Source organism: Protopterus annectens, chromosome 12.part0, assembly GCF_019279795.1.
Source record: "Protopterus annectens isolate FY-2018-M chromosome 12.part0, PAN1.0, whole genome shotgun sequence".
Classification (NCBI taxonomy): Eukaryota; Metazoa; Chordata; order Ceratodontiformes; family Protopteridae; genus Protopterus; species Protopterus annectens.
Genome location: NC_056746.1, coordinates 940,923,337 through 940,949,982, shown reverse-complemented (window position 1 = coordinate 940,949,982; position 26,646 = coordinate 940,923,337). Strand labels below are relative to the sequence as shown.

At 38.2% G+C, this 26,646-nt stretch overlaps 1 protein-coding gene across 1 annotated transcript in view; it reads right to left on the bottom strand.

Annotated features, from left to right (window-relative positions):
• The window catches only part of LOC122816231 (piezo-type mechanosensitive ion channel component 2-like), a 1,381,906-nt gene that overhangs the window by 345,977 nt on the left and 1,009,283 nt on the right, over positions 1-26,646 (bottom strand). The window contains exons 37-39 of the mRNA XM_044088974.1: positions 24,511-24,744; positions 21,732-21,990; positions 1,514-1,702 (exon numbers count right to left, since the gene is read on the bottom strand). Of these exons, the coding sequence (XP_043944909.1) occupies positions 1,514-1,702; positions 21,732-21,990; positions 24,511-24,744 (682 nt within the window). The remainder of the gene's footprint in view (positions 1-1,513; positions 1,703-21,731; positions 21,991-24,510; positions 24,745-26,646) is intronic.

The window sequence follows — 26,646 nt, the reverse complement described above, 5'->3', positions numbered from 1 at the left end:
AGTTTTAGTGTAGCCAGTCAACCAGCATTTTAGCATTTCTTTCGAAGTCAGGAGGAAACCTGAGTACAAAGGGAAAACCCAAAAGGATATGGTAAGTATGTACAGACTCTATACAAACAGTATGTGGAGGTCAAGATTGAGCCCCAGACTGCTGGACTGCAAGCAGGAGCGGCCCTAGGTCAACTGGTGCCCTAGGCAAAACAGCTCCACGGCGCCCCCCAAAACATTACCTAGTGCGCCCATCCTGGTCTACCTACACCAAATATATACTGGAAAAGTGCCCCTGCTACACTGGCACCCTAGGCGGCCGCCTAGTTGGCCTATGCCTAAGGCCGGCCATGACTGCAAGAAAGAAATTTTTCCATTCCGCCACCATCTGTCTAACTTGCTTTTCATGAAAAAAAAAAGTTTCTGTGAATTTGTATAGGACTCAGCAGGAGCTTATTATTTTATTTTCTTCTCTTTCTTCGTACCTCCCATTGTCTGCTGACCATCAGCCTGCCCCTGTAAAATATACACTGGGAGAAGAGACTATCATCTGGGCAGACATCAAGGTATTTCTGCTTTATCTTAACATTGTTTCCCCATAGTAATTCTGGACAAGCAAGACTCCAATAGTGTTAGGCCTGGTGACCCATGTGATGTGCATTTCTGCTCACGTGATGTGCACTTCTGCCCATGAGTACATTTCTTGGCTTGATAGTGCACATTGCTTGTTGGACACTTTGTCTGTGGACATTACACTACCTGCTAGCATACCTTGCCTTCCAGGGTGTCAGACATACAATGATGTGGGCTGTATCCCTCCCCAGAATAGATGAGACAGCATCAGACATTCATTCCCACCACTCTTGCTTGGCACTTCCAGCACCTGGGTTTTCAGTGTCATGGTCAGGGCTTTATCCCTTTGTGCAACAGAATGTGCTAATCCTAACTGCAGATTACTTTTTCTGTATGGAAAATTTCTTTAGAGTGACATGGGGGTTATTCTCCTTGGTAGCAAATGTCCAAGCAGCAAGCGCAAGTGTGTATGAGTGTGTGTTCATATCTGAGTACGGACTGGGGCCATCACCTTTCCAGATCCTCAGGGTGCAGCATTTCATTTGAAATGTGAGAGTTTACTGAGTAAAGCACAGCACCTATCAAGCTAAAGTACTTGTACTGATGTTATTAACAAAATAAAGTATCATTGTTATACATTTTTAGTTGTTTTTATTGTTTGGCATAAATACAGTATCATTTTATACAAATCTACAATGAAAATTAGAATATCATTTTGCTCCAAGATATAAGGATATATTCCATTTTTTATGTTTTTTTCCAATGGAATACAGCTGAAAAATCAGGACTGTTCTGCAAAAGAAGGGCAGGTGGGGTTATCCTTGTATCTTGTCATTCTTTTTCCTTACAACACAGCCTCACCTACTTAAAAGCGTCATCATTCTAAAAATTCATGGCACAAAGGTAAAAGGTGGCGGTATATTGATTCAGGTTTGAGTTGTGATGGTCTTACCTTTAGGATAGACCTATGGAAGAATAATGCCAACAGCTGAACAAGGTCAAAGTGCACATAGCCGTCCTTTTTCTCAATGCCTACAATATTTGGCAGAGCAAATGGCCTATCTGCATTGATCCCACGATAAAACTTGGTTGTCCAGGGGAAAAACCCAAACTGAAAAAAGTACTTGACAAAGACGGTTATCTGAAAAAAAAAGCAATATATTAAGCTTTCATAACATTGTCAAAAATAAACATTTTCATATTTGCATCACACTTTGAAATGGAAATACTGAAATCTTAACATGAAGCAAAAATGTACTGCTTATTTTAAGTTTTACTTCTTTAGGGATTCTCTTCTCCTAAGGAAAGATGTATTTATTAGCAAAATATTACTTCTTTCTTCTTCTTCTGGCTTTTCCCGGTTAGGGGTCACCACAGTGGATCACCTGTCCGCTCATGATTGGCAGTGGAGTTTTTGCAGTGTCGAGTTGCCAGCCCAGCACCCAACCTTCCACAGAAGGCACACACATGCATGCACTCACACCTAGGGCCAATTTAGAGTGTCCAATCCACCTACAGCATGTCTTTGGGATGTGGGAGGAAACCGGAGCACCCGGAGGAAACCCACGTGACCACAGGGAGGACATGCAGACTCCACACAGAAGGCACCTCAGCCGAGGATCGAACCGGAGAACCTCTTGCTGTGAGGTGGCAATGCTAACCGCTGCACCACCGCGGCCACCCATTAGTAAAATATTACTAAAATGGAAAATTTACCAGTGTAATACAAGTTTTTATCTAATAATCTCTTCCATTTCTTTTTTGAAAACATGCTTTTCTGCTTATATATATCCTGTCTTTTTACCTTTTAAAGGTTACAGTTATGCTCATTTGCTTCAACAAACTATTCTTTCTTCCTGATTTTGTGGCCTGTCTTTGTACATGTCCTGATTACCACAACGACACCCAAGCTGGGGACAATGACTCAGTGGAAATTAAGGGACCCACAGCCGGCGAGGCAGTATACAGAAACATAAAGGAAAACCTAGTGCATTACTCATTGAAAACACATTTGCCAGTCCCCCCCACACACACACACTGGGGAGTGTCATACTGTTTTAGAATGTTAAATGTACGTACAGGGTGGACTGGTTAAGTGTACTGACTCCATCAAGCAAATATAATGCAATATGATATGATATATGTCAGGGGTGTATTGTTCTCCACATAGGGACGCTTGGCACATGTGGCCTGCTGTCTTACACCAGTTTCATGTGGGCATTCCTGTCCCATCAATATTATTAGTTTACAAGAGTTTCATGTGGGCACTCTTAGAACATGTGGCCTGCCGTCTTACACCAGTTTCATGTGCGCATTCCTAGCACATGTGTATTGCTGTCTTACACCAGTTTCATGTGGGCACTCCTAGCACATGTGTATTGCTGTCTTACACCAGTTTCATGTGGGCACTCCTAGTACATGTGTATTGCTGTCTTATACCAGTTTCATGTGGGCACTCCTAGTACATGTGTATTGCTGTCTTGCACCAGTTTCATGTGGGCACTCCTAGCACATGCGTATTGCTGTCTTGCACCAGTTTCATGTGGGCACTCCTAACACATGTGTATTGCTGTCTTACACCACTTTAATGTGGGCACTCCTAGCACATGTGTATTGCTGTTTTATACAAGTTTCATGTGGGCACTCCTAGCACATGTGTATTGCTGTCTTACACCAGTTTCATGTGGGCACTCCTAGCACATGTGTATTGCTGTCATACACCAGTTTCATGTGGCACTTCTAACACTTGTGCCCTGCTGTCTTACGTCAGTTTCATGTGGCGCTTCTAACACTTGTGCCCTGCTGTCTTACACTAGTTCCATGTGGCATTTCTAACACTTGTGCCCTGCTGTCTTACACTAGTTCCATGTGGCATTTCTAACACTTGTGGCCTGCTGTCTTACATCAATTTCTTGTGGCTACTCTGCTGCATTACAAGTGGGCATTCCTGTCCCATGAATATTATTAGTTTGCAAAAGTTTCGTGTGGGCATTCCTACAACATGTGGCCTGCTGTCTTACACCAGTTTCATGTGGCACTTCTAACACTTGTGCCCTGCTGTCTTACACAAGTTTCTTGTGGCTACTCCTAGCACATGAGCTCTGCTACCTTACAAGTGGGCATTCCTGCCCTATGAATATTATTAGTTTACAAAAGTTTCATGTGGACACTCCCAGAACATGTGGCCTGCTGTCTTACAGCAGTTTCATGTGGGCACTCCTGGAACATGTACACATCTAGCTTACACCAGAGATGGTTCAGTATATTTAACATTTAGACCTTCACTCTGAACCAGAGCTTTATTACAAGCCCCTGCCATTCTCTCCACCACTGTGAGTTACAAATGAAACTACTAAAACAGCATGCATGACCCATTGCCCACTAAATCCAAGTCTATGAAGTACTGTTTCATAATAACGAGTGACAGAGGAAATAATAGTATCAAAACATGCATCTCTCATGGAGGGGATTGGCCTTGCACTCCTCATACCTCTTGTATTTAATATAACCAGCCCCAAAAAGATCACCACCGTACAGAAAAAATAAATTAATGTCCTCGCTTGTTTCAATTCATGGAGTCAGCAGCTGCTTCAAAGAACCACCTCATAGTAGGAGTCACTGTACTGAGTTCAACTACTTTTGATTTGGCAGAAATGGTTTTGTTGAAGCGATTTGATACCTCGTTATGCCTCATAATGCCAGGATCTACTTCTGAATCGGGGTCCAGTAAGTTACATGCAGAAACCTCCCATCAGCCACAACACAAGTTACTATATATCCTTCTCCTCCTCCTCAGTGTATTTCTATCCCAGCACTAACTCTAGAAGAGGGGATACCTACTTGAACAAATTCAGTTTCTCCTTCTGCCTACTCCTTCTGTGAGAACATTATGTCATTCTGCTTAAAAGTAACAAAGGCACTCTCACCACTCCCTGTACTCAAAGACTTTCAAAGAAACCTCTGAAATGCAACATAAAAATCAAAAATGTAATAAAAAACATATTCTATAGTCTTGCTTTAGGCCTAGTAGTCAAGCACATAGCAGTGGATTATTTATTTTATAATTATGGGTTTATTTAAAAAAAAAAGTGGAGCAGGGGGCTGTAATCCTCTGTGAAAACTGCTCTTTGTGGATTCAGAAAGAACGCTATAGCTTGCATTAAGGGTTGTGCCGAAAAGGCCTGTTTATATGATGCAGTATTTTGAGATTGAGATATACATTACCCAAGATGAAGAAAGACTACATTATCAGCTTTGCATATTTCTGAATTGCTGTTAACTACACTGAGTGCATATCAACACTTTTCTGTGATAGTTAACAGTGATGGCCAATGCATCGTGTTAGCACAGGTACTCCCCCCTTAGTTCACTTTCTCATACACAATACACACATTCAAACACAGACACACACACACAAACACACACACACACACACACACACACACACACACACACACACACGCGCACGCACGCACGCACACACACACACACACACACACACACACACACACACACACACACACACACACACACACACACACACACATATGCAACCACGCACATACATGACATACCAGATACCTATCTCTGTGTTGTCCGAATGACCCTGATGTCTCCTTCTTCTTACCCTGGCAAATCATGGATGATTACAGTCAGTCATTAATGCCAGACATTAGTGTTTCACACTTCATATCCTCCAGTAAATGCACTGTTTTGCAAAAGCTGTTATACTAACAACTTTCTAAGTTTGTAAGAGGAATAATGAAAATTTGTGCCTGCTTTTGTCCCACCATTAATTTTGGTTTTGTCTTGGTTTCTAATGCTACAAGGTAGAGAGGTATGCTTAATGCTTCCTGTTCCCCTCCATCATATAACATGAACTGTTGCAGACATTAAATATTGACCTGAGATCCTCATTGTATATTAGAACATTCCTGCTGCACTAACTTAATATTTAGCATAAGGGGTTAATGCTGAGGTTTCCTGTGGTGAGAGTGCAGACTATGAAGCCTCAACCCACCTTCGTAGTTCACCTTTTTTTTAAGGTCTTATTTTTTGCAATACATTCCTTGTGTCTAGTGGTGGTACAGATGACTAATAACCTCAATGGGGGGCAAGTTTGGAATCTCTTTTAGTGCCTAAAAGTATCTCTAGTGATTAGTGTTCCCCTGCACCACTTTTTTTTTAAAAAGTGCCATTAAGGTATGCTGTATAGAGTATGCCTGGTGTCTCATGTATCTCCCCCCAACCCATGTTTTCAGAGATCTAAATGTCTATTGGTTTCCCCGCTCCCTGTAATGTTTAAGTGTCATTAAGGTATGTGATGAAAGAGTTCTCCCTGTGGTTTGGTGATTCCCCTCCAATCATTGTTATGTTTAAGTGCCATTAAATCATGATGATTAAGGTTATCCCTGATGGCTAGTATTCCCCCTGTCCACCATCTATAGAGTTATCTCTGGTGGCTAGTTGTACCCCCAGTTCAATGCCTTTGAACTTATCCCTAGTGGCTAGTGGTCCCCAAGCCCATTGTTGTAGTCTTTGCTCATAAGTCTAACGGTATATGGAAGTATGACAGCCATCCCAACCCACCCCCCATACAACCACACATGCACGCATTAATTCCATACATACATACACACTCTTAATGTACCTCCTCACTAACTTCCACCATTGTGACCTACCTGGCATGCACGCACGTACGCGCGCACGCACACGCACACACACACACACACACACACACACACACACACACACACACACACACACACACTGACACAAGCAACCTCTTCATATAAACACACTCACACACCTCCTAACACTACCTGACCATTAAACTCCGTAAGCACTTAACCTCTACCGTAATTAATGAGCAGGGCCTTTTGGCTGTGTTCATTGCCATGAGCAGCCAGCAGCTACTGTGACAAGTTACACAGCTGCTTAAATCCCTTCCATCATGCAGTTCCAAGGGAGAGCACATGGCTAATTTGCATAAGCATGTCTTCCAGAATGCCTGATTGGCATATAGCATTGCTACAGAGGCAGTTCTCCATGGTGCTGCAAGTTTTCATGTTGCAGCACCATGGTGGGACCATCTCTGAATCAGAAATTGTTACTATAAGGTATACACTATATCTTGTGGCAACCTTTCTGATACAGATCCAACTGTCTTCTCAATTTACTAATATTTTTTTTCTATCACCGTTTATTTTTCAGACTTTAGAAATCCGCAGTTCTGGCTCTCACATTTGTGAAAGAAAGTCCTAGAAAAGGTCTATTTACACAGACTTCCTTGTCACAAAAACCCAATGGTATGTGATTGATAGATGGCTCCTTTTCATAGTAACCCAGTATTACATGACAATAACAGAATTTGACTATCTGATAGTTCCTTGTCATAGTAACCCTGTGTTACATGACAGTAACAGAATGTGACTGATAGTTACTACATTGTCATTAGTAACCCAGTGTTACACAGCAATAATTGAATGTGACTGATAGATAGCTTGCTCCTATAGTAACCCACTGTTACACGGTAATAGTCACTGACAGGTAATTCCTTGTCATGGTAACCCAGAATTACATAATAATTACAAAATATTATTGACAATAACATAATGTCACTGACAGACAATTCAATAAGTGAAATTTAGGTCACAAAACGGATCCCTACATCCATGTCACTAATTCAAACCACTCTGGGATGTTGAAGCATGGGGTATGGAAAAATACACTCACAATGACCCCCCCCCCCCATCAGTGATTTGAACTTTTTTTGTTGTTGTTTTTTGGCAAAATGTCCAAAAGACCCTTTTCCTCTACCCCTTCTGTGGCTGGTTGTCCTGTTCCCCAAAAAGTATTAGCATAAGCAGCTCCAGGTACACCAGACACTATAACAGCAGACCGTGCTTCAACATGTTCCACTGCAGGTGCAGGTATGAGAAGTACACTGGAGACATGCCATATTTAAGTAACACTGGGTCAGCTCTGTAATGTATTGAGAAACCCATTGCATTCGCTTTTTTTTTGAGAAAAAAAGAGAATGCCATAAAATGAAAAATGTGACAGAGCTATTTAAATTTAGTTCAAAATGAAGTGGTTTATTTTTAGAAGAATATTGAGGGCAATTCTCTCATTTCTGGTAGCTGGCTGGAAGCCAGTGGAGAACAGCAAAACCATTCACCTGAAATTAATTATTTGAGCAGCTAATCTAAAAGGCTGTAATTAGGAATTTGCAAGACCACTTAAGTAATGCAATGTAAGTAGCAGAAATACAATTAGTTATCCTCAGTACTGGAAATGTCATTGGTATTGCTACTGCCATTACTGAGTGCCACTGTGTGTGTGTGTGTGTGTGTGTGTGTGTGTGCGCGCGCACGCGAGTGTATGTGTGTGCATGTTGAGTGGGGGACAGAAAGAATTTGAAAGGCAGACTATGACTGAATGATGGGAAATAAATGAAATATGTTGTACTAAGCCAAAACAGAAAGTTTCATAGCCACTGGAATATGAAAGCAACCAAATAAAGTGAGAAAGAGTTAAGAGAGATTCACTAAGATATAACATCAGCAGCTTCCTTGAAGTGGATGTAATAGAAACCAGGAATAGTGCCAAACCAGTCACAGCAATCACTGTGGGGAGACATAGTCTATACAGGCACGTTACTGCAAGGACAGGCTTAATTTACTTGGCAAACAGCAAATACTCAATGGGACTGGTTACACAAAGATTGCTGGTAATTATTTTTAATTATATAATAATATATTTCTGATGTATGTGCCAGATTAATATACCACTGGATACATTTATAGAAATGTAGAAGTGCATTCTGAAATCTGTCTGTTACAGACGAAGATCAATGCAGTGTACTTATGCATGTTTGTGTGTGCGTGTGCGTGTGTGCATGTGATGTGTGTGTGTGTGTGTGTGTGTACAAATCAGGCATGAACAGGATGAACAAGAGCTCAGAATAGACTGAAGTTGAAAACATATGACATTTCATTTTGCCAGGCCTGCTAGCAGTGATCTCAAATGAAATCAGGAGAAGCATAGACTGTGGTATGCAGTCCATGTGACATACAATGTTAGAATGCTTTGGGTAAGATCACATAACTCTTAGAATAGGAATGTGATGATAATTTTTCTAAATTGTCTGAATTCTTTCTTACCAGCTGACCTGTCCTTCATCACATGACATACATTAGTCCTGTCCTATATTTACCGAAGTTCTTATATGTCCTCTACTATGCTGACCATCTGACCTGTCCTCTGTTTATTAACAATGTCCTTCATTATGACTTGTCTTTAATTTTACAAGATGCTTCCAAATTTTCCATGATCATTTCTTAATGACTTATGATTTAGTATCAAAAGTACATTATAAGGTTGGCTACTTCTGACCTGGCCTTTACTGGATATTTTACTGAGAGACAGAATGTTGGTGTAGTAAGAGGTTTCTGTTAGTAAGCTGAGCATAATCTGGTGTCCCTTTTGACACAAACACTGTCCCTTAAAGGCCTAAACACCTTCTCTATAATAGCATAATGACTAATGACATATAATACATCATTTCAAATGTTTGCTTATCAAAATTTAAGTGAATCATTTGAAGACTCACAAGACATTAACACAGATTATGACAGTAATAGTATATATGTGCAAAAGTGTATGTGTGCACATGTGCACACACATTTTATATATGTGTCTATGTGTGTGTTTGCATAGCTTATCTGAAGCCATCCAATGGTGGTTTGTGATTTACTGTGCAACTGCTTGGTAGGAGATTTATTTTTATTATTTTTTATTTTTTTTTTAGCCTCTTATTTTCACTGTTTACTGGAAGAAAGGAATAAATCGAAGATAGCCAAACTCTAGTCATCCCAACGGTCACTCCACAGCTTATCTGAAACCATCAGTGTTGGTTTGTGATTTACTGATCGAATGCTCAGTAGAAGATTCATTTTTATTTTTATTTTATTTTACCACTGATTTTTACTGTTATAATGAGGTGAGATGGTGAACAATGGTGAGCAGAAGCTACTTCACAACATAAAGGATGTTCAGTGTTTCACTTTGACTGGCACAACTGGTACGGTAGATCACAATGACTACTTTATGAATTACTTCCCCTTTTACAAATGACCTCAGTATACTTAAATTAGTCTTTATTTGCATATTGTTTGTGTGATTTACTTACTCAGCTTGACTTAAATTGTTAATTGTTTTAATTTCTTTGAAACCTCTTTCTAAATTTACAAGAGCTTTGTCCCTCACACCGCCTTATATGCATGCTAAGCCTAACCCTAATGCTAGCCCTACTATAATGCTAACCATAACCCTAAACTTAATCAGTATGAATAAAACAGTAAAGAAAGGGACTGATATATATATATATATATATATATATATATATATATATATATATATATAAAACAATTACATCAGGTCATATGACTGGTGTAAATGAAATTTAAAGAAACTTTTGCATAACAGTTGGCAAATGTTTTATACAACATACTTGTACATATAAAACTCATACTCTAATTCTTAGAATAACATCCTTGCTTCAGAAAAGGTTAAGCAGGACATTCACATAAATGTAAATGATATCCTTCAAAATTCACAAACAGCATCCCAGTAAATCCTTTAGTCATGTTTATTCAGTCCAGGTAGGAAATAATGCTCCAGTTAAAACAGTCCATCTATGTTCTTTAGTAGTAGGTAACTGATTCAAATACAAATTTGATGTAATAGACACTGGCACAACCCTATCTTTTCCAACAAAAGGGAATATAGAAGAAGGATGTGTGAATGAAGGTTTACAAAGTGCACTGTGTTTTTGTTTACATGTAATGTCACATAAAATCAGAGCTATGCTCTAAACATTACAAAATGTGCCCTATATAGAAGGACCTATACATCTACTGTGACAGATAATCCAACTAGAATCACATTTTATATAATTTCATATTTTAAATATGCCACAGCAATTTTTGGAAGTAAAAAAAAAAATGTAAAATATGTTTGAATTAACTACATTTTCCATTGATCCTACTGCCTGGAAAAAAACAAGTACAAGCATATTTCATAAATGGAAGGCATTTTTATATTTTGGAAATACCTGCACCCTATTACTTCCATATGTAGCTAAAAATGTATAGAAGTGTCAGGAAGTGAAAATTGCTAGGCAACATTCACCAGGGCAGCCATGGTAGTACAGCAGTTGGCATTGTCACCTCACAGCAAGAGGTTCTCTGGTTCAATTCTTGGCTGGGGTCCCTTCTGTGGTGGAGTCTGCATGTTCTCCCTGCGGTCGTGTGGGTTTCCTCTGGGTGCTTTAGTTTCTTCCCACATTCCAAAGACATGCGGTAGGTGTAATGGACGCTCTCAATTGGCTGTAGGTGCGAATGAATGGTACAGATGAACTACCGTGGCAGAGCTAGCCACCCAGCAGTGTAAACCTTGGCTCGAGATGATTGTCAATGTTGAAGTGACACCCCAACCCCATGTGCAAATTGGGAAAAAGAGGTTCAGGATGGATGGATTAACCTGTGAATATAATACATCTGATCTTGACATATTTTTCTTTCTATCTGCTGTGTACCATTACCTTGATTTTTATTCATTTATTTTTTATTTATTTGACATTTGTTTACTGAAATGGTCTGACTGGGAAAATGCCCGGTTTCAGGAGAGGTCCAGAACAAAAGCTCCAACAATCGAACATAAAACTTGTGTCAAAACAGAAATGCATATATTTTTCTATTAACAAACACTTATTTACATCATTTTTATAGATGCAGTAGAAATTGCCATTGAATCTTTTTGTAACGTAAATATGAGACATGTATTATAAATTATAATACTACTTATAATGCTAAATTGCTAGGCATTCTCATAGATAATAACTTGTCTTTCGACATCCATCTCTCTCAGTCCATCAAGAAGACTCACATGAAACTTGGATCATTATATAGAATCAAACCTTTCATGACTAACGACAAGCTATAGCTAAATCTCATCTTCTCCCCTCCCTATTATATGCCTCCCCTTCACTAAATTTAGTAAAACTACCATGGCTAAGGTTGAAGCCTGATATAATAAAATATCCAAATTTTCCACTAACTCCTCTCACTGCTCTTCTTTACATCAACTAAACTGGCCAGAACTACCACCCTACTTAAATTACACTCAGCTCTCCCTTGCACACAGACTTGTTCATCAAGCTGAAAAAAACCCTGCCCTTTGTAATATGCTTTTACCTTACACTAACACTCATACTCTTTGATCCTCCAACAAATTTTTACTACAAGTCTCCAAGTCTAATAACAAAGAAGGGGACTCTCTTTTCTCCAAATACATCTCCAAATTATGGAGTTCTGCCCCCCCCCAGAGCATTTTAACTACGTCTGACCCAATACACTTCAAAAACCAACTAAGAGAGTTCCTAATGACCAACTGTCTGTGCCCTTGTTCAGGTCCTGGCTAATCTCTTCATGCCCCAAGTCATCACTCTACTTCCTCTATAATCTTCTCAGTTATTTACTCTCTTCCTCTTCTCCTCCTCTCCTTCCAGATGTTTCCTTTTCTCACACACTTACATTTTACCTTATCCCTGCTCTATCTCTCTCCTTTCCTTCTTCCGTCCTAACATTTCTCCCCACCTTACCTTTTTACCTGTCTTCTTCCTTTTTTTTTCCACCTTTCCTGTCCATTCACTTCTTCTTCTTCCAGCCTTTACCCCTTTTCTTCTTTCTTGGTATATCTAGTGTTACCTCCTCTCTCTACTTTCTTTTACTATATTTTACTTCTTCAAATATTTAATCTAATCCTTTACTGTTTTAAGTAATGTACCTATAATGTTTATATTCTCAGGATGCATATAATATGTTTACATGATGTAAGAATCCTTATCATGTTCATAATTTCTGTTTTGTCCTTCTCTAAACCTTGTAGAAAAATTTATGTGGAGCTTTTCTCCATGGGACCCTGCTGAAAATGGGCTTATCACCCAGTTGGACTATCCCTGTTAACAAATATTAAATAAATAAATAAATAAAATACTTCAGTGCTTACAGTGGTGATACAAAGAAAGGAAAATCTCAGTCTTAGTGGAATTATGTTAAGCTGAAGATAATATACTCTATATTGTATATGTTGTTTCCTGCTAGAGTTTTATATAGCAGGGTTTAGATTTTTTTTTAGATAGGAGTATTATAGAATAAGAGAGTATGACATAATGAAATGGTCCAGGAATAGCCCTGGTGTGAAGCAAGAACAGAGCCATATCTTAGTAAAGAACTCTTTTAGGGAAAGTTTAAAGGACTGAAGCTAAGGATTTGTCCTGATAGCTATAGGGTTAGTGTTCCAAGCTTATGTAACAGATGAAAAGTATGAAGACTATACCACAGATTTAGATGCTTTATAGACAGTGAGTTGAGTCTAGTTCTGGGATCAGAGTGGACATGCCGGGGAATATATTTGTAGGACATTTATCATAGCAGGATGGGCTGTAGGGTAATGGATACTTTTGTATGCAGAAAGCAGCCTGTAAGCATTTTAGATAATGTGATTGTTCCTGTTCCTGATCCTGTCAAACTCTGTTTTCCCTACTATAAATGTTCTAATGTATATTATAACAGTATGTCCCAAAGTTGTCTATTACAAATTCCCAATCCATTTCTAGCTTCAGTCTGAATAGTCCTCATGTACTGAAAAGTTGGTGAATTATTTGTATTCTTAAATGTGCATAATATTATGACAGAATCCTTGGCACGGTTAAATAATTGTTAATAATGGATTTTGCAGGGTTTCATAAATAACTATTTTTTACATGTAATATCTACATGCTTTTGCACGATCAGTTACCGTGTTAAATATATGATGCATTGGTTCGGCATCATCATATTTCATAATCTGAAAAAAACAGATTTTTTTTCATATGTGGGGAGATGTGATGACAAGTACTATAAAACTGCTGAGAATAACAAAAAAATATATATATATATATATATATATATATATATATATATATATATATATATGGTTTACTATCAAATGGTCGATTGCCACTCCATCGAATGTCGGATGGTCGACATCGGAAGGTCGGATATAGCGAATGTCGAAGTCGAAATATCAATCTAGGAACGGTATTACCATGGGTTGAGGTAGGAGTACGTATTAGTCGTACCTCTGACGTCTCCCTACCTCGACCCATGGTGGAACCCATTTCGAGATTGTGTTCGATAAAACGGTTCGGCCTTCCGGTGTCGACCATCCGACATTCGATGGAGTGGCAATCGACCATTTGATAGTAAACCTCTATATATATATATATATATATATATATATATATATACACATATATATATATGTGTGTGTGTGTGTGTGTGTGTGTGTATATATATATATATATATATATATATATATATATATATATATATATAGACAGAGACAGAGAGAGTTATTTTCAGCAGCTTTATGCTAATCTATTTAAATGTTTCTACATGCAGCAAAATCAACAATCATTACAATGACTGTTGCATGATGACACTTGCCTAAATTAAACACTACAACCCATAACAGTCCACCTATTGAAAAGGAACAGCAAACTGTAAATCTTCAAAAAGCTGTCCATCTCAAAGTAAATTCACTGAGACATAAAAACATGTTGTGGCAATACATTTATTCAAAATACAATTAACAGCTTAATGAAGTTTTACATAAAAAGCAAATCTAAAATGGCTGACTACATGGCTTACTTTATATGCATGAATCAAAGTACTCTCAGCTTAGGTGGTACCTACTAGAATATTCTTTCCAATCACAACCCACATACTGTAACTGACAATTAGATTATGCAATAATTCTTTCTTCCATACTTTAAATTGACAGCTCAGATTGTCTGCACCCCTAGAACATTCTCTTTATTTCTTCATATGTTTTCCATGATCTTACAGAATCATACGCCATTCATACAGCATTTATTATAACTAAGGTCAAAACATAATCGCAGTCTGTCTGCATGTGACAGCCATTTGTTTAGTAACATACAAAACATTGCTATGCTTCCTTATCTAGACCTGCAATAAGCAGTTGTAGATTGAGATCTAAAACAATTCTCACAGAACTCAAATATGTTTTCTTGCCTAGCTTGCTCAGACTCAATCTCTAAAATAAAGAAATCATTCTGACAATTGTAATTTAACTAAGACACATACCATACCATACCTAACATACATACATAAGACTAAACCTAGCACTTACCTAGCCCTGCTCTAGACTTAACTTGTATGCACACACACATGCACACACTCCTACCCAAACTTTCAGAATATCTAAAAGTCTCTGCATTAAAAGACACATCCTCTTACCATAAAGCAAAGAGAATACTGTATGCAAACACTAGCATATGTCCGAATCACAAAACATCGAACACATATACACGAAAGCGCTTCCGTGTATGTGAAGTTCAAAAAAAATCTACATTTCTGCAGGGGGGGCTTCGCCCGCCTGAACCCCCCCACACCCCCCCACTTTATTATTCTCACTCCGAGATCGCACTGCAGTGGGGAAAAGGTAATTTTCCCTTACCCACACTGTAGTCTAATCTATGAAACAGGCACACATACACTGAAGCGCTTGTCGATGTTAAGCGCTTTCATGTATGTGTGTTCGATGTTTTCTGATTTGGACATATGCTAGTCGAGCATATGTCCGGATCCCATATATATATATATATATATATATATATATATATATATATATATATATATATATATATATATATATATATATATATATATATATATATATATATATATATATAGATATATATATATATATATATATATACATATATATATATATATATATATACATATATATATATATATATATATATATATATATATATATATATATATATATATATATATATATATATATATATATATATATATATACATATATATATATATATATCTGTGTGTGTGTGTGTGTGTGTGTGTGTCTATAAAGAGATTGCCCTTTTAATTCTAATGTATGATATATTCCTTTTAAGAATTAACCTAGTTCACAATGTACTGCAATTTCTAAGCTCTACGGAGCTCGGGGTGAGTGATGTTGAAGTTTTAACCTTCATGCTAAACCCCCATGCTACTAAGAAAAACTGTTTGCTGAAACTAATAGCCAGTCCTGACATTTCTGACTTAACCAATTAAAAGTATAATGCAGATAACAGAAGCACCTACTGTGAGTATTAGAAGTACCTACTTACAGGCCCCAGTGAGTAACAGAAGAACCTATTGAGAGGTCCCAGTGAGTAACAGAAGCACCTACTGAGAGGCCCCAGTGAGTGTCTACTCACATTGCACAAGACATGAAGATGCTAAGACCACAATGCTAATGTCCATTATGACTAAATTTCTTTTCAAGGTATTCTGTAGCACTAGCTTAGTTTTGGGTTCGGCATGCCGGGGTGTGGAATCATCCAGTTATCTGCATAAGCTGCAGTGGCATCCTTTTTCAAATACTGTAAGTTTCCATCTGTCTATCTCAACTTGTGTTGTACTGGTTTTAATTGGAATTGTAACAAAAAATAATTCATATAAGTATCTGTTTAGAGTTATTGCCATCATATTTAATATTGCAAGCAACAGGGAATAGTTGTCAGTTTCCGTTTTAAAGTGTATTGGTCACTTTCAAAACCATTTTTGCCTTACTATTTTAGTTTCCAGTTATAGTTCTCATGTGGTTTTGCAAAAGTGATCATAATGTGATGTTTGTTTAGTTTAATTGTTTACTTAGCTTTTCTCCATAACTCTGCCCACAAAATTATGTCATGTTAGGTATTGGCCAATTATTTACATACAACTGCAAAGAATTGTGGGTAATCAAAACAACTTACCTCTTTAGAGGAGCAGCTTTTTATTTACATCATGGTTTCATTACTACACCATTCCATGTGTTCATTTTCAATGAAAGGTGTTCCATCTACACACACTAGTTTACAAATTGTCTTTCAAGAAACTAAGAAACTACCTTTGCATTTAGCATGGAAATACAGTAGCCTATACAATAAACTAGTTATGGAGATATTGTGGGTTTAGTCCTTTATCATGTCATGTCAGGGATTGTCAACTCTTAGAAAAAATCAAGGGGCAGTCCTTATCAATAAAATAAATATAAAAACACAGTTTTTTCACCAAAAAATCTAGCATTTGGCATTGTAATAGGATAAAGATGTTATATTCAAGTCCAAAGGTTTGTTACTTACACTTGCTTCAGAACATGACCAATACAGTTCAAGTCTTTGCAGTAGGTCTTAATGAAAAACAAACTGTCTAGCGATATAAGTGGGAAGGTAAGGAAGGAGCTGTGTTTTTCTTCTGAATGATCATTTGGAGATACAAATGGAGCACTGTAACACTGAAAAACTGGATAAGGTACTACTTCATTTCTTCACTATGATACATCTGTGTGCCCTGTTCAATCACAGCCTCACCTCAGGCTTTGTCCCTATCGAATGGTGCACTGCTACAGTCACCCCTCACCATAAAGGGGGAGAGAATACAGACCCTGGGAATTATCACGCCATTAATCTGATGAGTCTTATATGTAAGGCTATACAGCGCATCATCATGCATCTGATTAACAAAGATATAGGGAATCTCCAAACTCTAAATCCCATGCAATTTGGTTTTGTGAAATGTAGATCATGCCTGCTAAACCTGGTTGACTTCTTTGAGTCAGTCACCAGAGCTGTGGATGAGGGCAAGGCAGTACATACAGCCTATCTTGATCTGGCCAAGGGCTTTGATACCATTCCCCACTCAGGAATTATTGATAAACTCACCAAACTAGGCATCAACCCTTATATCACTAGGTGGGTTGCAAATTGGGTCACAGATGGAACCCACAGTGTGAAAGTAGCGGACTCCAAGTCAGATTGCCAACCAGTCACGAGTGGAGTCCCACAGGGATCGGTCCTGGGTCCTCTCCTGTTTAGCATCTACTTCTCAGAAGTCCAGGCCAAAACTGAGGGACTCTGGCTGATCAAGTTTGCAGATGACTGCAAGCTGGGAGCCATTATTAACTCCAAAAGTGATGTAGACATCTTACAGAAAGGCCTCACTGAGACCAATGACTGGTGTCAAAACCATGGCTTTATGCTTTATGCCAAAAATGCGTCATCATCCACTTTGGGAAAAACTCAGTTCACACTAATTACCACATTGATGGGAGCCCACTGAGCACTGAAGGTGTTATAAGAGATCTGGGGACACAGGTTGACAGCAACCTGTGCTTCGACCACCACAATGCTGCTGTGATCAAAAAGTCCTTCTGTGTGGCACATCTCATTACCAAGAGTTTTACATCCAGGAAGAAAGCGTCCATCATCATCTCTCTCTACTCTTCCCTCATTAGACCAATCATCGAGTACAATGCCCCATTTGGCAAGTACCTCACTAGACATCTGCAACAGCTGGAAAGGCCACAAAAGTACCTCACGAAGAGGATCCCAGGCCTTAAACACATGTCCTACATGGACAGACTCAAAAAACTCCAGCTATTCTCTGTCTCATATCGTCTACTAAGAGGTGATCTCTGCTTGACTTACAAAGCCATGTCTGACCCAGCTCTGTTAGAAATGCTACATACAGCTAAAGAAATCCAAATCCCTCCACACCATATGCTCTAGAGACCTCAACCTCATTACCACAATCAACAGAACATGCTGGAGGGACAGGTTCATAACCCAGAGACTGCCCATGCTCTTGAATAGACTTCCCATACATGTCAAGCAGAGCACCTCACTGGCCCTCTTCAAGAGAAATCTTGATGAGTGGATGGGAAACAGAAGTTCACGGCGGGGATCACTCCAGTGGCCCTACTTGATAGCGGCACTGGGAACTAATGTTGGGCGGCTTCTATGGGCTGTGCTTGTAAAGGCTCCAGGGCCATTAGCCTAGTATACATGTATGAACCTATGAACCTATATATATTATAGATTTCCTATCAATAACTTGCCACACAGCTTGTCAAGTCCACCTGTACAATTCCTACAGCTCAAATCCTGGAATGTTGAAAAACCATGATACTGACTGCCCACATTTGTCCCTCTTCTGGACCCATAGTAATGTTTGTTCCTGGGTTCACAGTGGTAGGGAGTTTTTTTTATATGTTTCAGGTATGCCAGTATACGGTATTAAGACTTTTACAGAACAGTTTGCATTAGTAAATTCGACCACCTGTGTGGTGGTTTATTCATAGGAAATCATACAGATATACATAATTTGTATATTATGAGTATATATGTGTGTGTGTGTGTGTATATATATATATATATATATATACACACACACACACACACACACACACACACACACATATACATATATATATATATATATATATATATATATATATATATATATATATATATATATACATATATATATACATATATATATATATATATATATATATATATATATATATATATATATATATATCTGTATATATATGGGGACCTACAGACACTGGATCCTACCTAGTTCGGCTTTGTTAAGTGCAGATCCTGCCTCTTAAACCTGGTCGATTTCTTTGAAACAGTCACCAAGGCCATTGACGAGGGGTAGGTGGTCCACACAGCCTACCTGGACCTCGCAAAAGCCTTAGATACAATACCCCACTCGGGCATTATAGATAAGCTCACCAGCTTAAATATAAAACCCTATGTCACTAGATGGGTTGCAAACTGGCTCAAAGACAGAACCCACATGGTTAGAATTGCTGGAGCCATGTCAGACTCCAAACCAGTTACAAGTGACGTCCCGGAAGGCTCAGTCCCGGGACCTCTCTTGTTCGTTATATATTTCTCGGAAGTACAGGCCAACACGGAAGGACTGTGGCTGACCAAGTTCGCAGATGACTCCAAACTGGGTGCCATAATCAACTCTCCAGCCGACACAAGCATCCTCCAAAAGGGCCTCATAGAAACAGACAACTGGTGCCAGAGCCATGGCCTCAAGCTAATCGCCAAAAAGTGTATAGTCATCCCCTTTGGCAAAAACAAAGTGCCCACAAATTACCACATAGGTGGTAATCCATCAAGTACAGAAGAAGTAATTAGGGACCTGGGGACCCAAGTTGATAGCAATCTCTCATTTGACAACCACGTGGCCAAAGTGGTTAGAAAAACATTTTATATAGCCCACCTAATCATGAAGGGATTCACATCTAGATCAGGGGAGGTCATCATGCCTCTTTACTCATCCCTCATCAGGCCCATAATTGAGTACAATGCCCCTTTTGGGATGTACCTTACCAGACACCTGCAGCAACTGGAAAGACCCCAAAAGTACCTCACCAAGAGGCTCAAAGGGCTCAAACAGATGCCATATGCTGCCCGGTTAAAGAAACTCCAGCTCTACTCAGTGGCATACCGCCTGCTCAGAGGCGATCTGTGCCTGACGTATAAAGCCATGTCCAACCTGAAATTAATGGATATGCTGCATCTCAGAAAATCCAAATCCCATCAAGCTACTCGCTCGAGAGACTTGAACCTCAGCACTGAAAAAAATAGGACATGCTGGAGGGACAGATTCATAACCCAGAGGCTCCCTTCACTCTGGAATAAAATCCAAGTCCAGGTTAGGCAGAGTCCCTCATTGACACTCTTCAAGAGGAATCTTGATGAGTGGATGGGAGATCATTGGTTTACCCCGGGTATCACTTCTGTGTCACTGTTAGACAGAGGCACAGTATACTAACCTCGAAAAAGGGCATAGCAAAATTAATTTAAAATGGGTGGCGAAAGCCAAACACACTCTAGCTAGGCTTATAAATGCCCTAGGGCAGATAGCCTAGTATGAACCTATGAACCTATGAACCTATATATGGGTCCCCTTCAGATCGTCGAACTTTTAAAAGATCGACTTTCATATGGTCAAGACAATATGATCGAACTTTTAAAAGTTCAAATGGTCTGAATGGAGATCTCCATACAGTGCGGAACAGGAAGATTTCCCTTTTCCACAATGTAGTGCGATCTCGGAGTTGGGATATTTAAATAGAAGGAAAGTGCAGGGGAGCTTGCCCCCCTGCTTGGAACGTGTAGTTTTTTTGGTTTGTTTTTGTTTTATTTATTTTTTTACATGTTCGAACTTTTAAATGTTCGATCATATGGTCTCGGCCATATGAAATTCGAACATTTGAAAGTTCGATCATGTAAAGTAAGCCCATAAATATATATATATATATATATATATATACACACACACACATATATATATATATATATATATATATATATATAGAGAGAGAGAGAGAGATAGATAGATATTTCAGTGGATGCAATGCTGCAAAGCTATACTCTTGAAAAAATTATTTTTTTCTGACTTAGATGCCTAAGAGTAAATTCATTTTATAAGTAATTTTTTTTATAAAATCATTCCTTATTCAAAACATTTGAAATGTACTGGTACTTTAAACCAGGCAGTGTATTAAGACATCTGAGCACAGGACAGCAGTAGACTAACAGTTTGTTTCATGCCACTTGAATTTAACACTTCAGAGATCTCTTTAAAATAACAGCGCAGTAAAACAGTTTTTCCAAAATGTACTTTCTTTTGTTTTAATTAATTAAGGATAGCATAGCATGGCAAAAGCATGCTCATCACATATGTATATTGTATTTGTAAGCTGTTTTCACTCATAACCATTGCCATGTGGACTACGTTGCATCTAAGCAAATGTAGTAATCTGTTTTTGATGGAAATAACAACAATATTTATGAAATAGCCTCACTTTTTGATCCAGAAGATGATCCCATTCATTTAAAACAGGAGCATTCCTGAAACGGCTTAGAAAATACATTTCATTATTGACCAGTTTAATTCACTGCTAATCTTTGTGTTTTTGCTATCCCAAGTTTCAGAAATCATTACCTTCTAGCTGTCACATGCATCACAGAACAACAAAAACAAATAATTTTCCAAACAGAATTTATTAATTACTGTTCTACTTAAGGCATCACTTTATATACTACTTTTCCTTTACTGTACTTTTGAACACAGAGTAGTTGTTAAGTCTCATAATGTGTATCTTTGCAGTGGTAGGCTGGGCAACCACTTCTTATCCTGAATCCTGTCCTTCTATATGAAACGTACCTCTGTGTATAGAATTGCCGTCATCCAGAAACGCTTTGTTGGCCTGGGAACAGATAGCATGGCCCACAGGAAAATAAGGATGGGCAGAACGAGAGTAAGGATTGAGGCTGACACCACGTGGTTCAGGATGATAACAAAGTAGCACAGCATTTCAGACCGCGACACCATTGTGTTATAAAGTGCAAAGCCCAACTTCAAGGGTCGTGGGAGGGTCTGGGAAAACTTCTCAGACTGCTCCAGTTCATCGTCTTGAACTATCCTGAAAGGCATAAAAGATAGTACCATAAGAAAAGGAAAACTTAAATACATGCACACACATCTATGTATGTATCTGTATACTTATATCTTTCTGTCTATATCTAGCTATAGGCATATATACATACATACATACACGCACACACACACACACACACACACATATATATATATATATATATATATATATATATATATATATATATATATATGCATACATACATACATACATATATATATATATATATTATATATATGTTTACTATCAAATGGTTGAATGTTTGGAATGCCAAACTTAAATGTCGAAATTTGAAATAATTTTCCTCCCTAATGTCGAACATGGTAAAATTGGAGTTTGACATTTGATATTTCTGGGAGTTGTCCACAAAAACCCATTTGCCGTCCAGGACGTATTACAGGAATAGGGTTTTGGCATTGTAGGTGCAATAAAAAATTTTGCAACATCATGAAACCTTGAAAAGAGTCTTTCTAACAACTGTCAGTCAAACGGATGCACTTCAAGTATTTGATGGTAAACTGTATATATATATATATATATATATATATATATATATATATATATATATATATATCTTTATGCACACAAACACACACACACACACACACACACACACACACACACACACACACACACACGCATATATATTAATATTTACAAAGTCTTGGAAAAATATTTATTTAGATTTATGCCAAACATATTTAGAGCAGTTACAAAAATTTAAGTTACCATGACACTTCAGTCCAGTAAAGGGAAAAAAGGAATAGCTTAATAAGAAAAAATATTTTATTTGGGACATAATTTTGTATGGACAACATACAGCAGTTCATCTGATTTGGAAAAGAAGTGCCATTTTTCTTTTTCCTGCTGCACAAATTTAGGATGGTGTCATATTATTCAATGTTTTTGCCATGAACATACATTTTTAAAAAGTTATCATGTGTGTTTAAAAGAAAAATATATATTTTAATGCAAAAATAGAACAAAGAATGAAAATAAAATGAGAGACATTGTGTAAGAAAGGAGGTGTTTTGTTTGGCAGCACCTGTTTTTCTTCTCATTTCTTTGATAATAACACCTTGTAAATCCTTGTTTAACTATTGTCTATTATCTTGCATTTTTGTCTGTGGAGCTTTTCTCCCCAGGCCTTTAACTAATGTTCTGTTACCTTGTGTTTTGTCTGTGGAGCTTTTCTCCCCAGGCCTTTAACTAATGTTCTGTTACCTTGTATTTTGTTTGTGGAGCTTTTCACCCCAGGCCTTTAACTAATGTTCTGTTACCTTGTATTTTGTTTGTGGAGCTTTTCTCCCCAGGCCTCCACTGAAAATGGGCTCATTTCAGCCCAGTGGACTTTCATGGTCAACAAAAGCACACAAATAAATAAACAATTGATCTCATTACTTTTCACCTTTCTAACTCTGGCAACTGCCACCTTTACTAAGTGTGACATCTTAGCTGACAATGCTACGCCAGTCACCACCTACTAGTTTACTTGCTCATAATGCCATACTACATGTGGGTTACTCTAAAAAATGGAAAGAGCAGGAATGAAGGCCTAGGTATGTCAGTCTTCAGGGATGTTGATGGGATTTTTTGTTATACTGAAATACTGTACAAGAAAGTAACCATCTGATTTAAAAGGTGTGCATACAGAAATACAGAAATAGGACGTGCTGGAGGGATAGATTCCTGTCCCAGAGACTTACCAAGCTTTGGAACAAGATCCCAATCTACATTAGTCAAAGGTCCTCGCTAACACTCTTCAAAAGAAACCTTGACGAGTAGATGGGAAACAGAAAGTTTACCTCGGGCATCACTTCAGTGGCTCTGCTGGACAGAGGCACAGGGAACTAATCTAAGGGGGTGGCGAAAGCCAACACATTCTGGCTAGGCTTTAAATGCATTTGGGCAGATAGCCTAGTACCTACCTATGAACCTAAAGGCACAATAGAAACAATAGATGTTAAAAAAAGGAACTAAATTTGCATTAGTTGGTTTTAATAGTGTTAGACCTAAAGTAAAAGTGTTGAAAATTGACCAGCATGCTTTTACCACACACATTAAACATGGCTCTGACCAATAATGGGGAATAAGGATTGCACAGGTGGGAGGTGTTGTACACTGGCCTTTTCTCTGTTGCTGTAACTATGTATAATCATCTGTGTTGTGTACGGCCTGATACAGATACTACATCATATAATGTGTGACGTGATATAAATACTACAGCATACAGTGTGTGACCTGATACAGATACTACAGCATACAATGTGTGACCTAATACAGATACTACAGCATACAATGTGTGACGTGATACAGATACTACAGCATACATTCTGTGACCCGATACAGATACTTCAGCATACAGTGTGTGACCTGATATACAGCATATAGTGTGTGACCTGATGCAGATACTACAGCATAGAATGTGTGACCTGATGCAGATACTACAACATACAATGTGTGACCTGATACAGATACTACAGCATACAATGTGCCAGTCCTTACTTGTTTAATAGCAGCTCACTAGCTGTCAATGTGCTTGAAGCAACACCAAGTGGCATGCCTGCGTCTTTTGCCATTTTGGTCTTTGGCCGTACTGATTCAGCCTGATCACCATCAGTGTCTGAAGAGACATGCTCAGAACTGGACAACACTGCACTGTAAGATGGAGGAATCTCCATACAAGCGATCTCCCGCTCTTCATCATCTCTGTCTTCGTCAGTGACTTCAGCAGGAACTCTGTATTGAGAACTGAATATTAGTAGGTTATTTTGGTACAGCAGTATATTTTATTTATAAACAATACACACACACACACACACACACACACACACACACACACACACACACACACACACACACACACACACACACACCAATTTTCTATTAAAAGCAAACTGATGTCTTACATAGTACATGGATTCTTGGATTCTGTGACCGTTTGCTTACCCAGAGCAGAGAAAATTCTCCAGAGAAAAAACTCTGAGCCTCCCCTACACATTAAAAAAGTATTTGGGTATCCAAAAAAACATATGCAGGTATATATTCCTATGAAGAAGCAGACTGAAACACCACACATACTGACAGACAGACAGACATAACCATACAAACAACACACACACACACACACACACACACACACACACACACACACACACACACACACACACACACACACACAAATACGCAATCACATCCATTTCCACACACACAAACAGACAGAAGAATTAACCAGCCACAGTTTGTCTTACTATTTTGGGGTACATTATAAATCATCTGATAGGTAGCCCATTTGGTCCTCTTTACCTTCAAAAATAGGACCTGCTGAACTTCGCAATGTGTATATCACGACACCCATTTTGATATGGACTGTTATACAAAGTCTGTGCTGTGGCATGTATAGTACAAATATGTATTGCATTAGTGGGTATTGTTAGGCAACTTTGGTACAGTACTGGTGTATATTATAGTACAAAGTATGTACTCCTTTGTACTATATTACATAACCTGCTTTTGAATACATTGTGGCATACCATATGTCCGTACTAAGCAGTATAATCGTTACAGTACCAGTCAGAACATTACTGGTGTTTTATTAATTTGTCAGGTGTCATATGAGAAGTGGGAATCCATTAACCATTAATTATGTAGGATTATCCAGGACCAGAACTCCTGCATCTGCCCTTTCTGCTAGGCATGTTTTCAGATTGTCACAGTGAAACTCCTTCAAACCAAAGAAGAGTCCTTGAGCTTCTCATAGATAAAAAAAGTACTCTGGGCCTCCCATTATAGAATTAGAATATGCCATATTGTATCCTACCCCCCACCACCACCACCACCCCACACACACACACGTACTATGGGAAGTAAGTAATGCTTGGCTTACTGCAACATTTTTTTTTACTACTGATTACAATAAAATACACATATTCAATGACTGTCACTCTGCATTTAGTATGATTTCACATAAAAACAATATAATATAATTAATATTTTAAGTAAAAAGCATTTTTCGTTTTGCTTTGACCTCCTATGAAATCTCTCTAAACTTTTTCAGGGAGGCTGGCCTCTCCATTGATAAACTATATAAGTAGATCAACTTCATATTTCTTTCTGGCCTACCTTGGTAATGGCTTTATTATGTCCATTCTTGCCAAATTCCTCTCTCGATCCTGTACTCTTTGATTTCCTTACAGACTTCTAGCTGCTACTTTGCAAGTGGTGATTCATAACTAGCTTCCATCTTTTTTCTTCCAGTTTTAACTGCACTCTGTTAAGTCATCAGTGCTGCCTTATAGTTAAGAAGTACTTCATTATGATGTCATTTTACTTACTTCTTCCTTTCATACTTTTGTCACCTCTACAGAAAGCTCTGGTTTGGTACCTGTTATACAGCAATTGTCACCTGTCCTAACATGCCTGACACATATGTTCACTGCAAATCTCTTATACAACCTCCACAATATTTGTGTCATGCAGCTATAATAGACAAGGACTCTGTTTAGAAACCATTAATCTCTACCGAATAAGATAATCTGATTATCAATTGTTACAGTCAAACTTGCCTATATTTATTAGTCACTTTCCTTAATAGGAATTAAAATATATATTTCATGTATTTAATTAAATGTAAGCATTAAG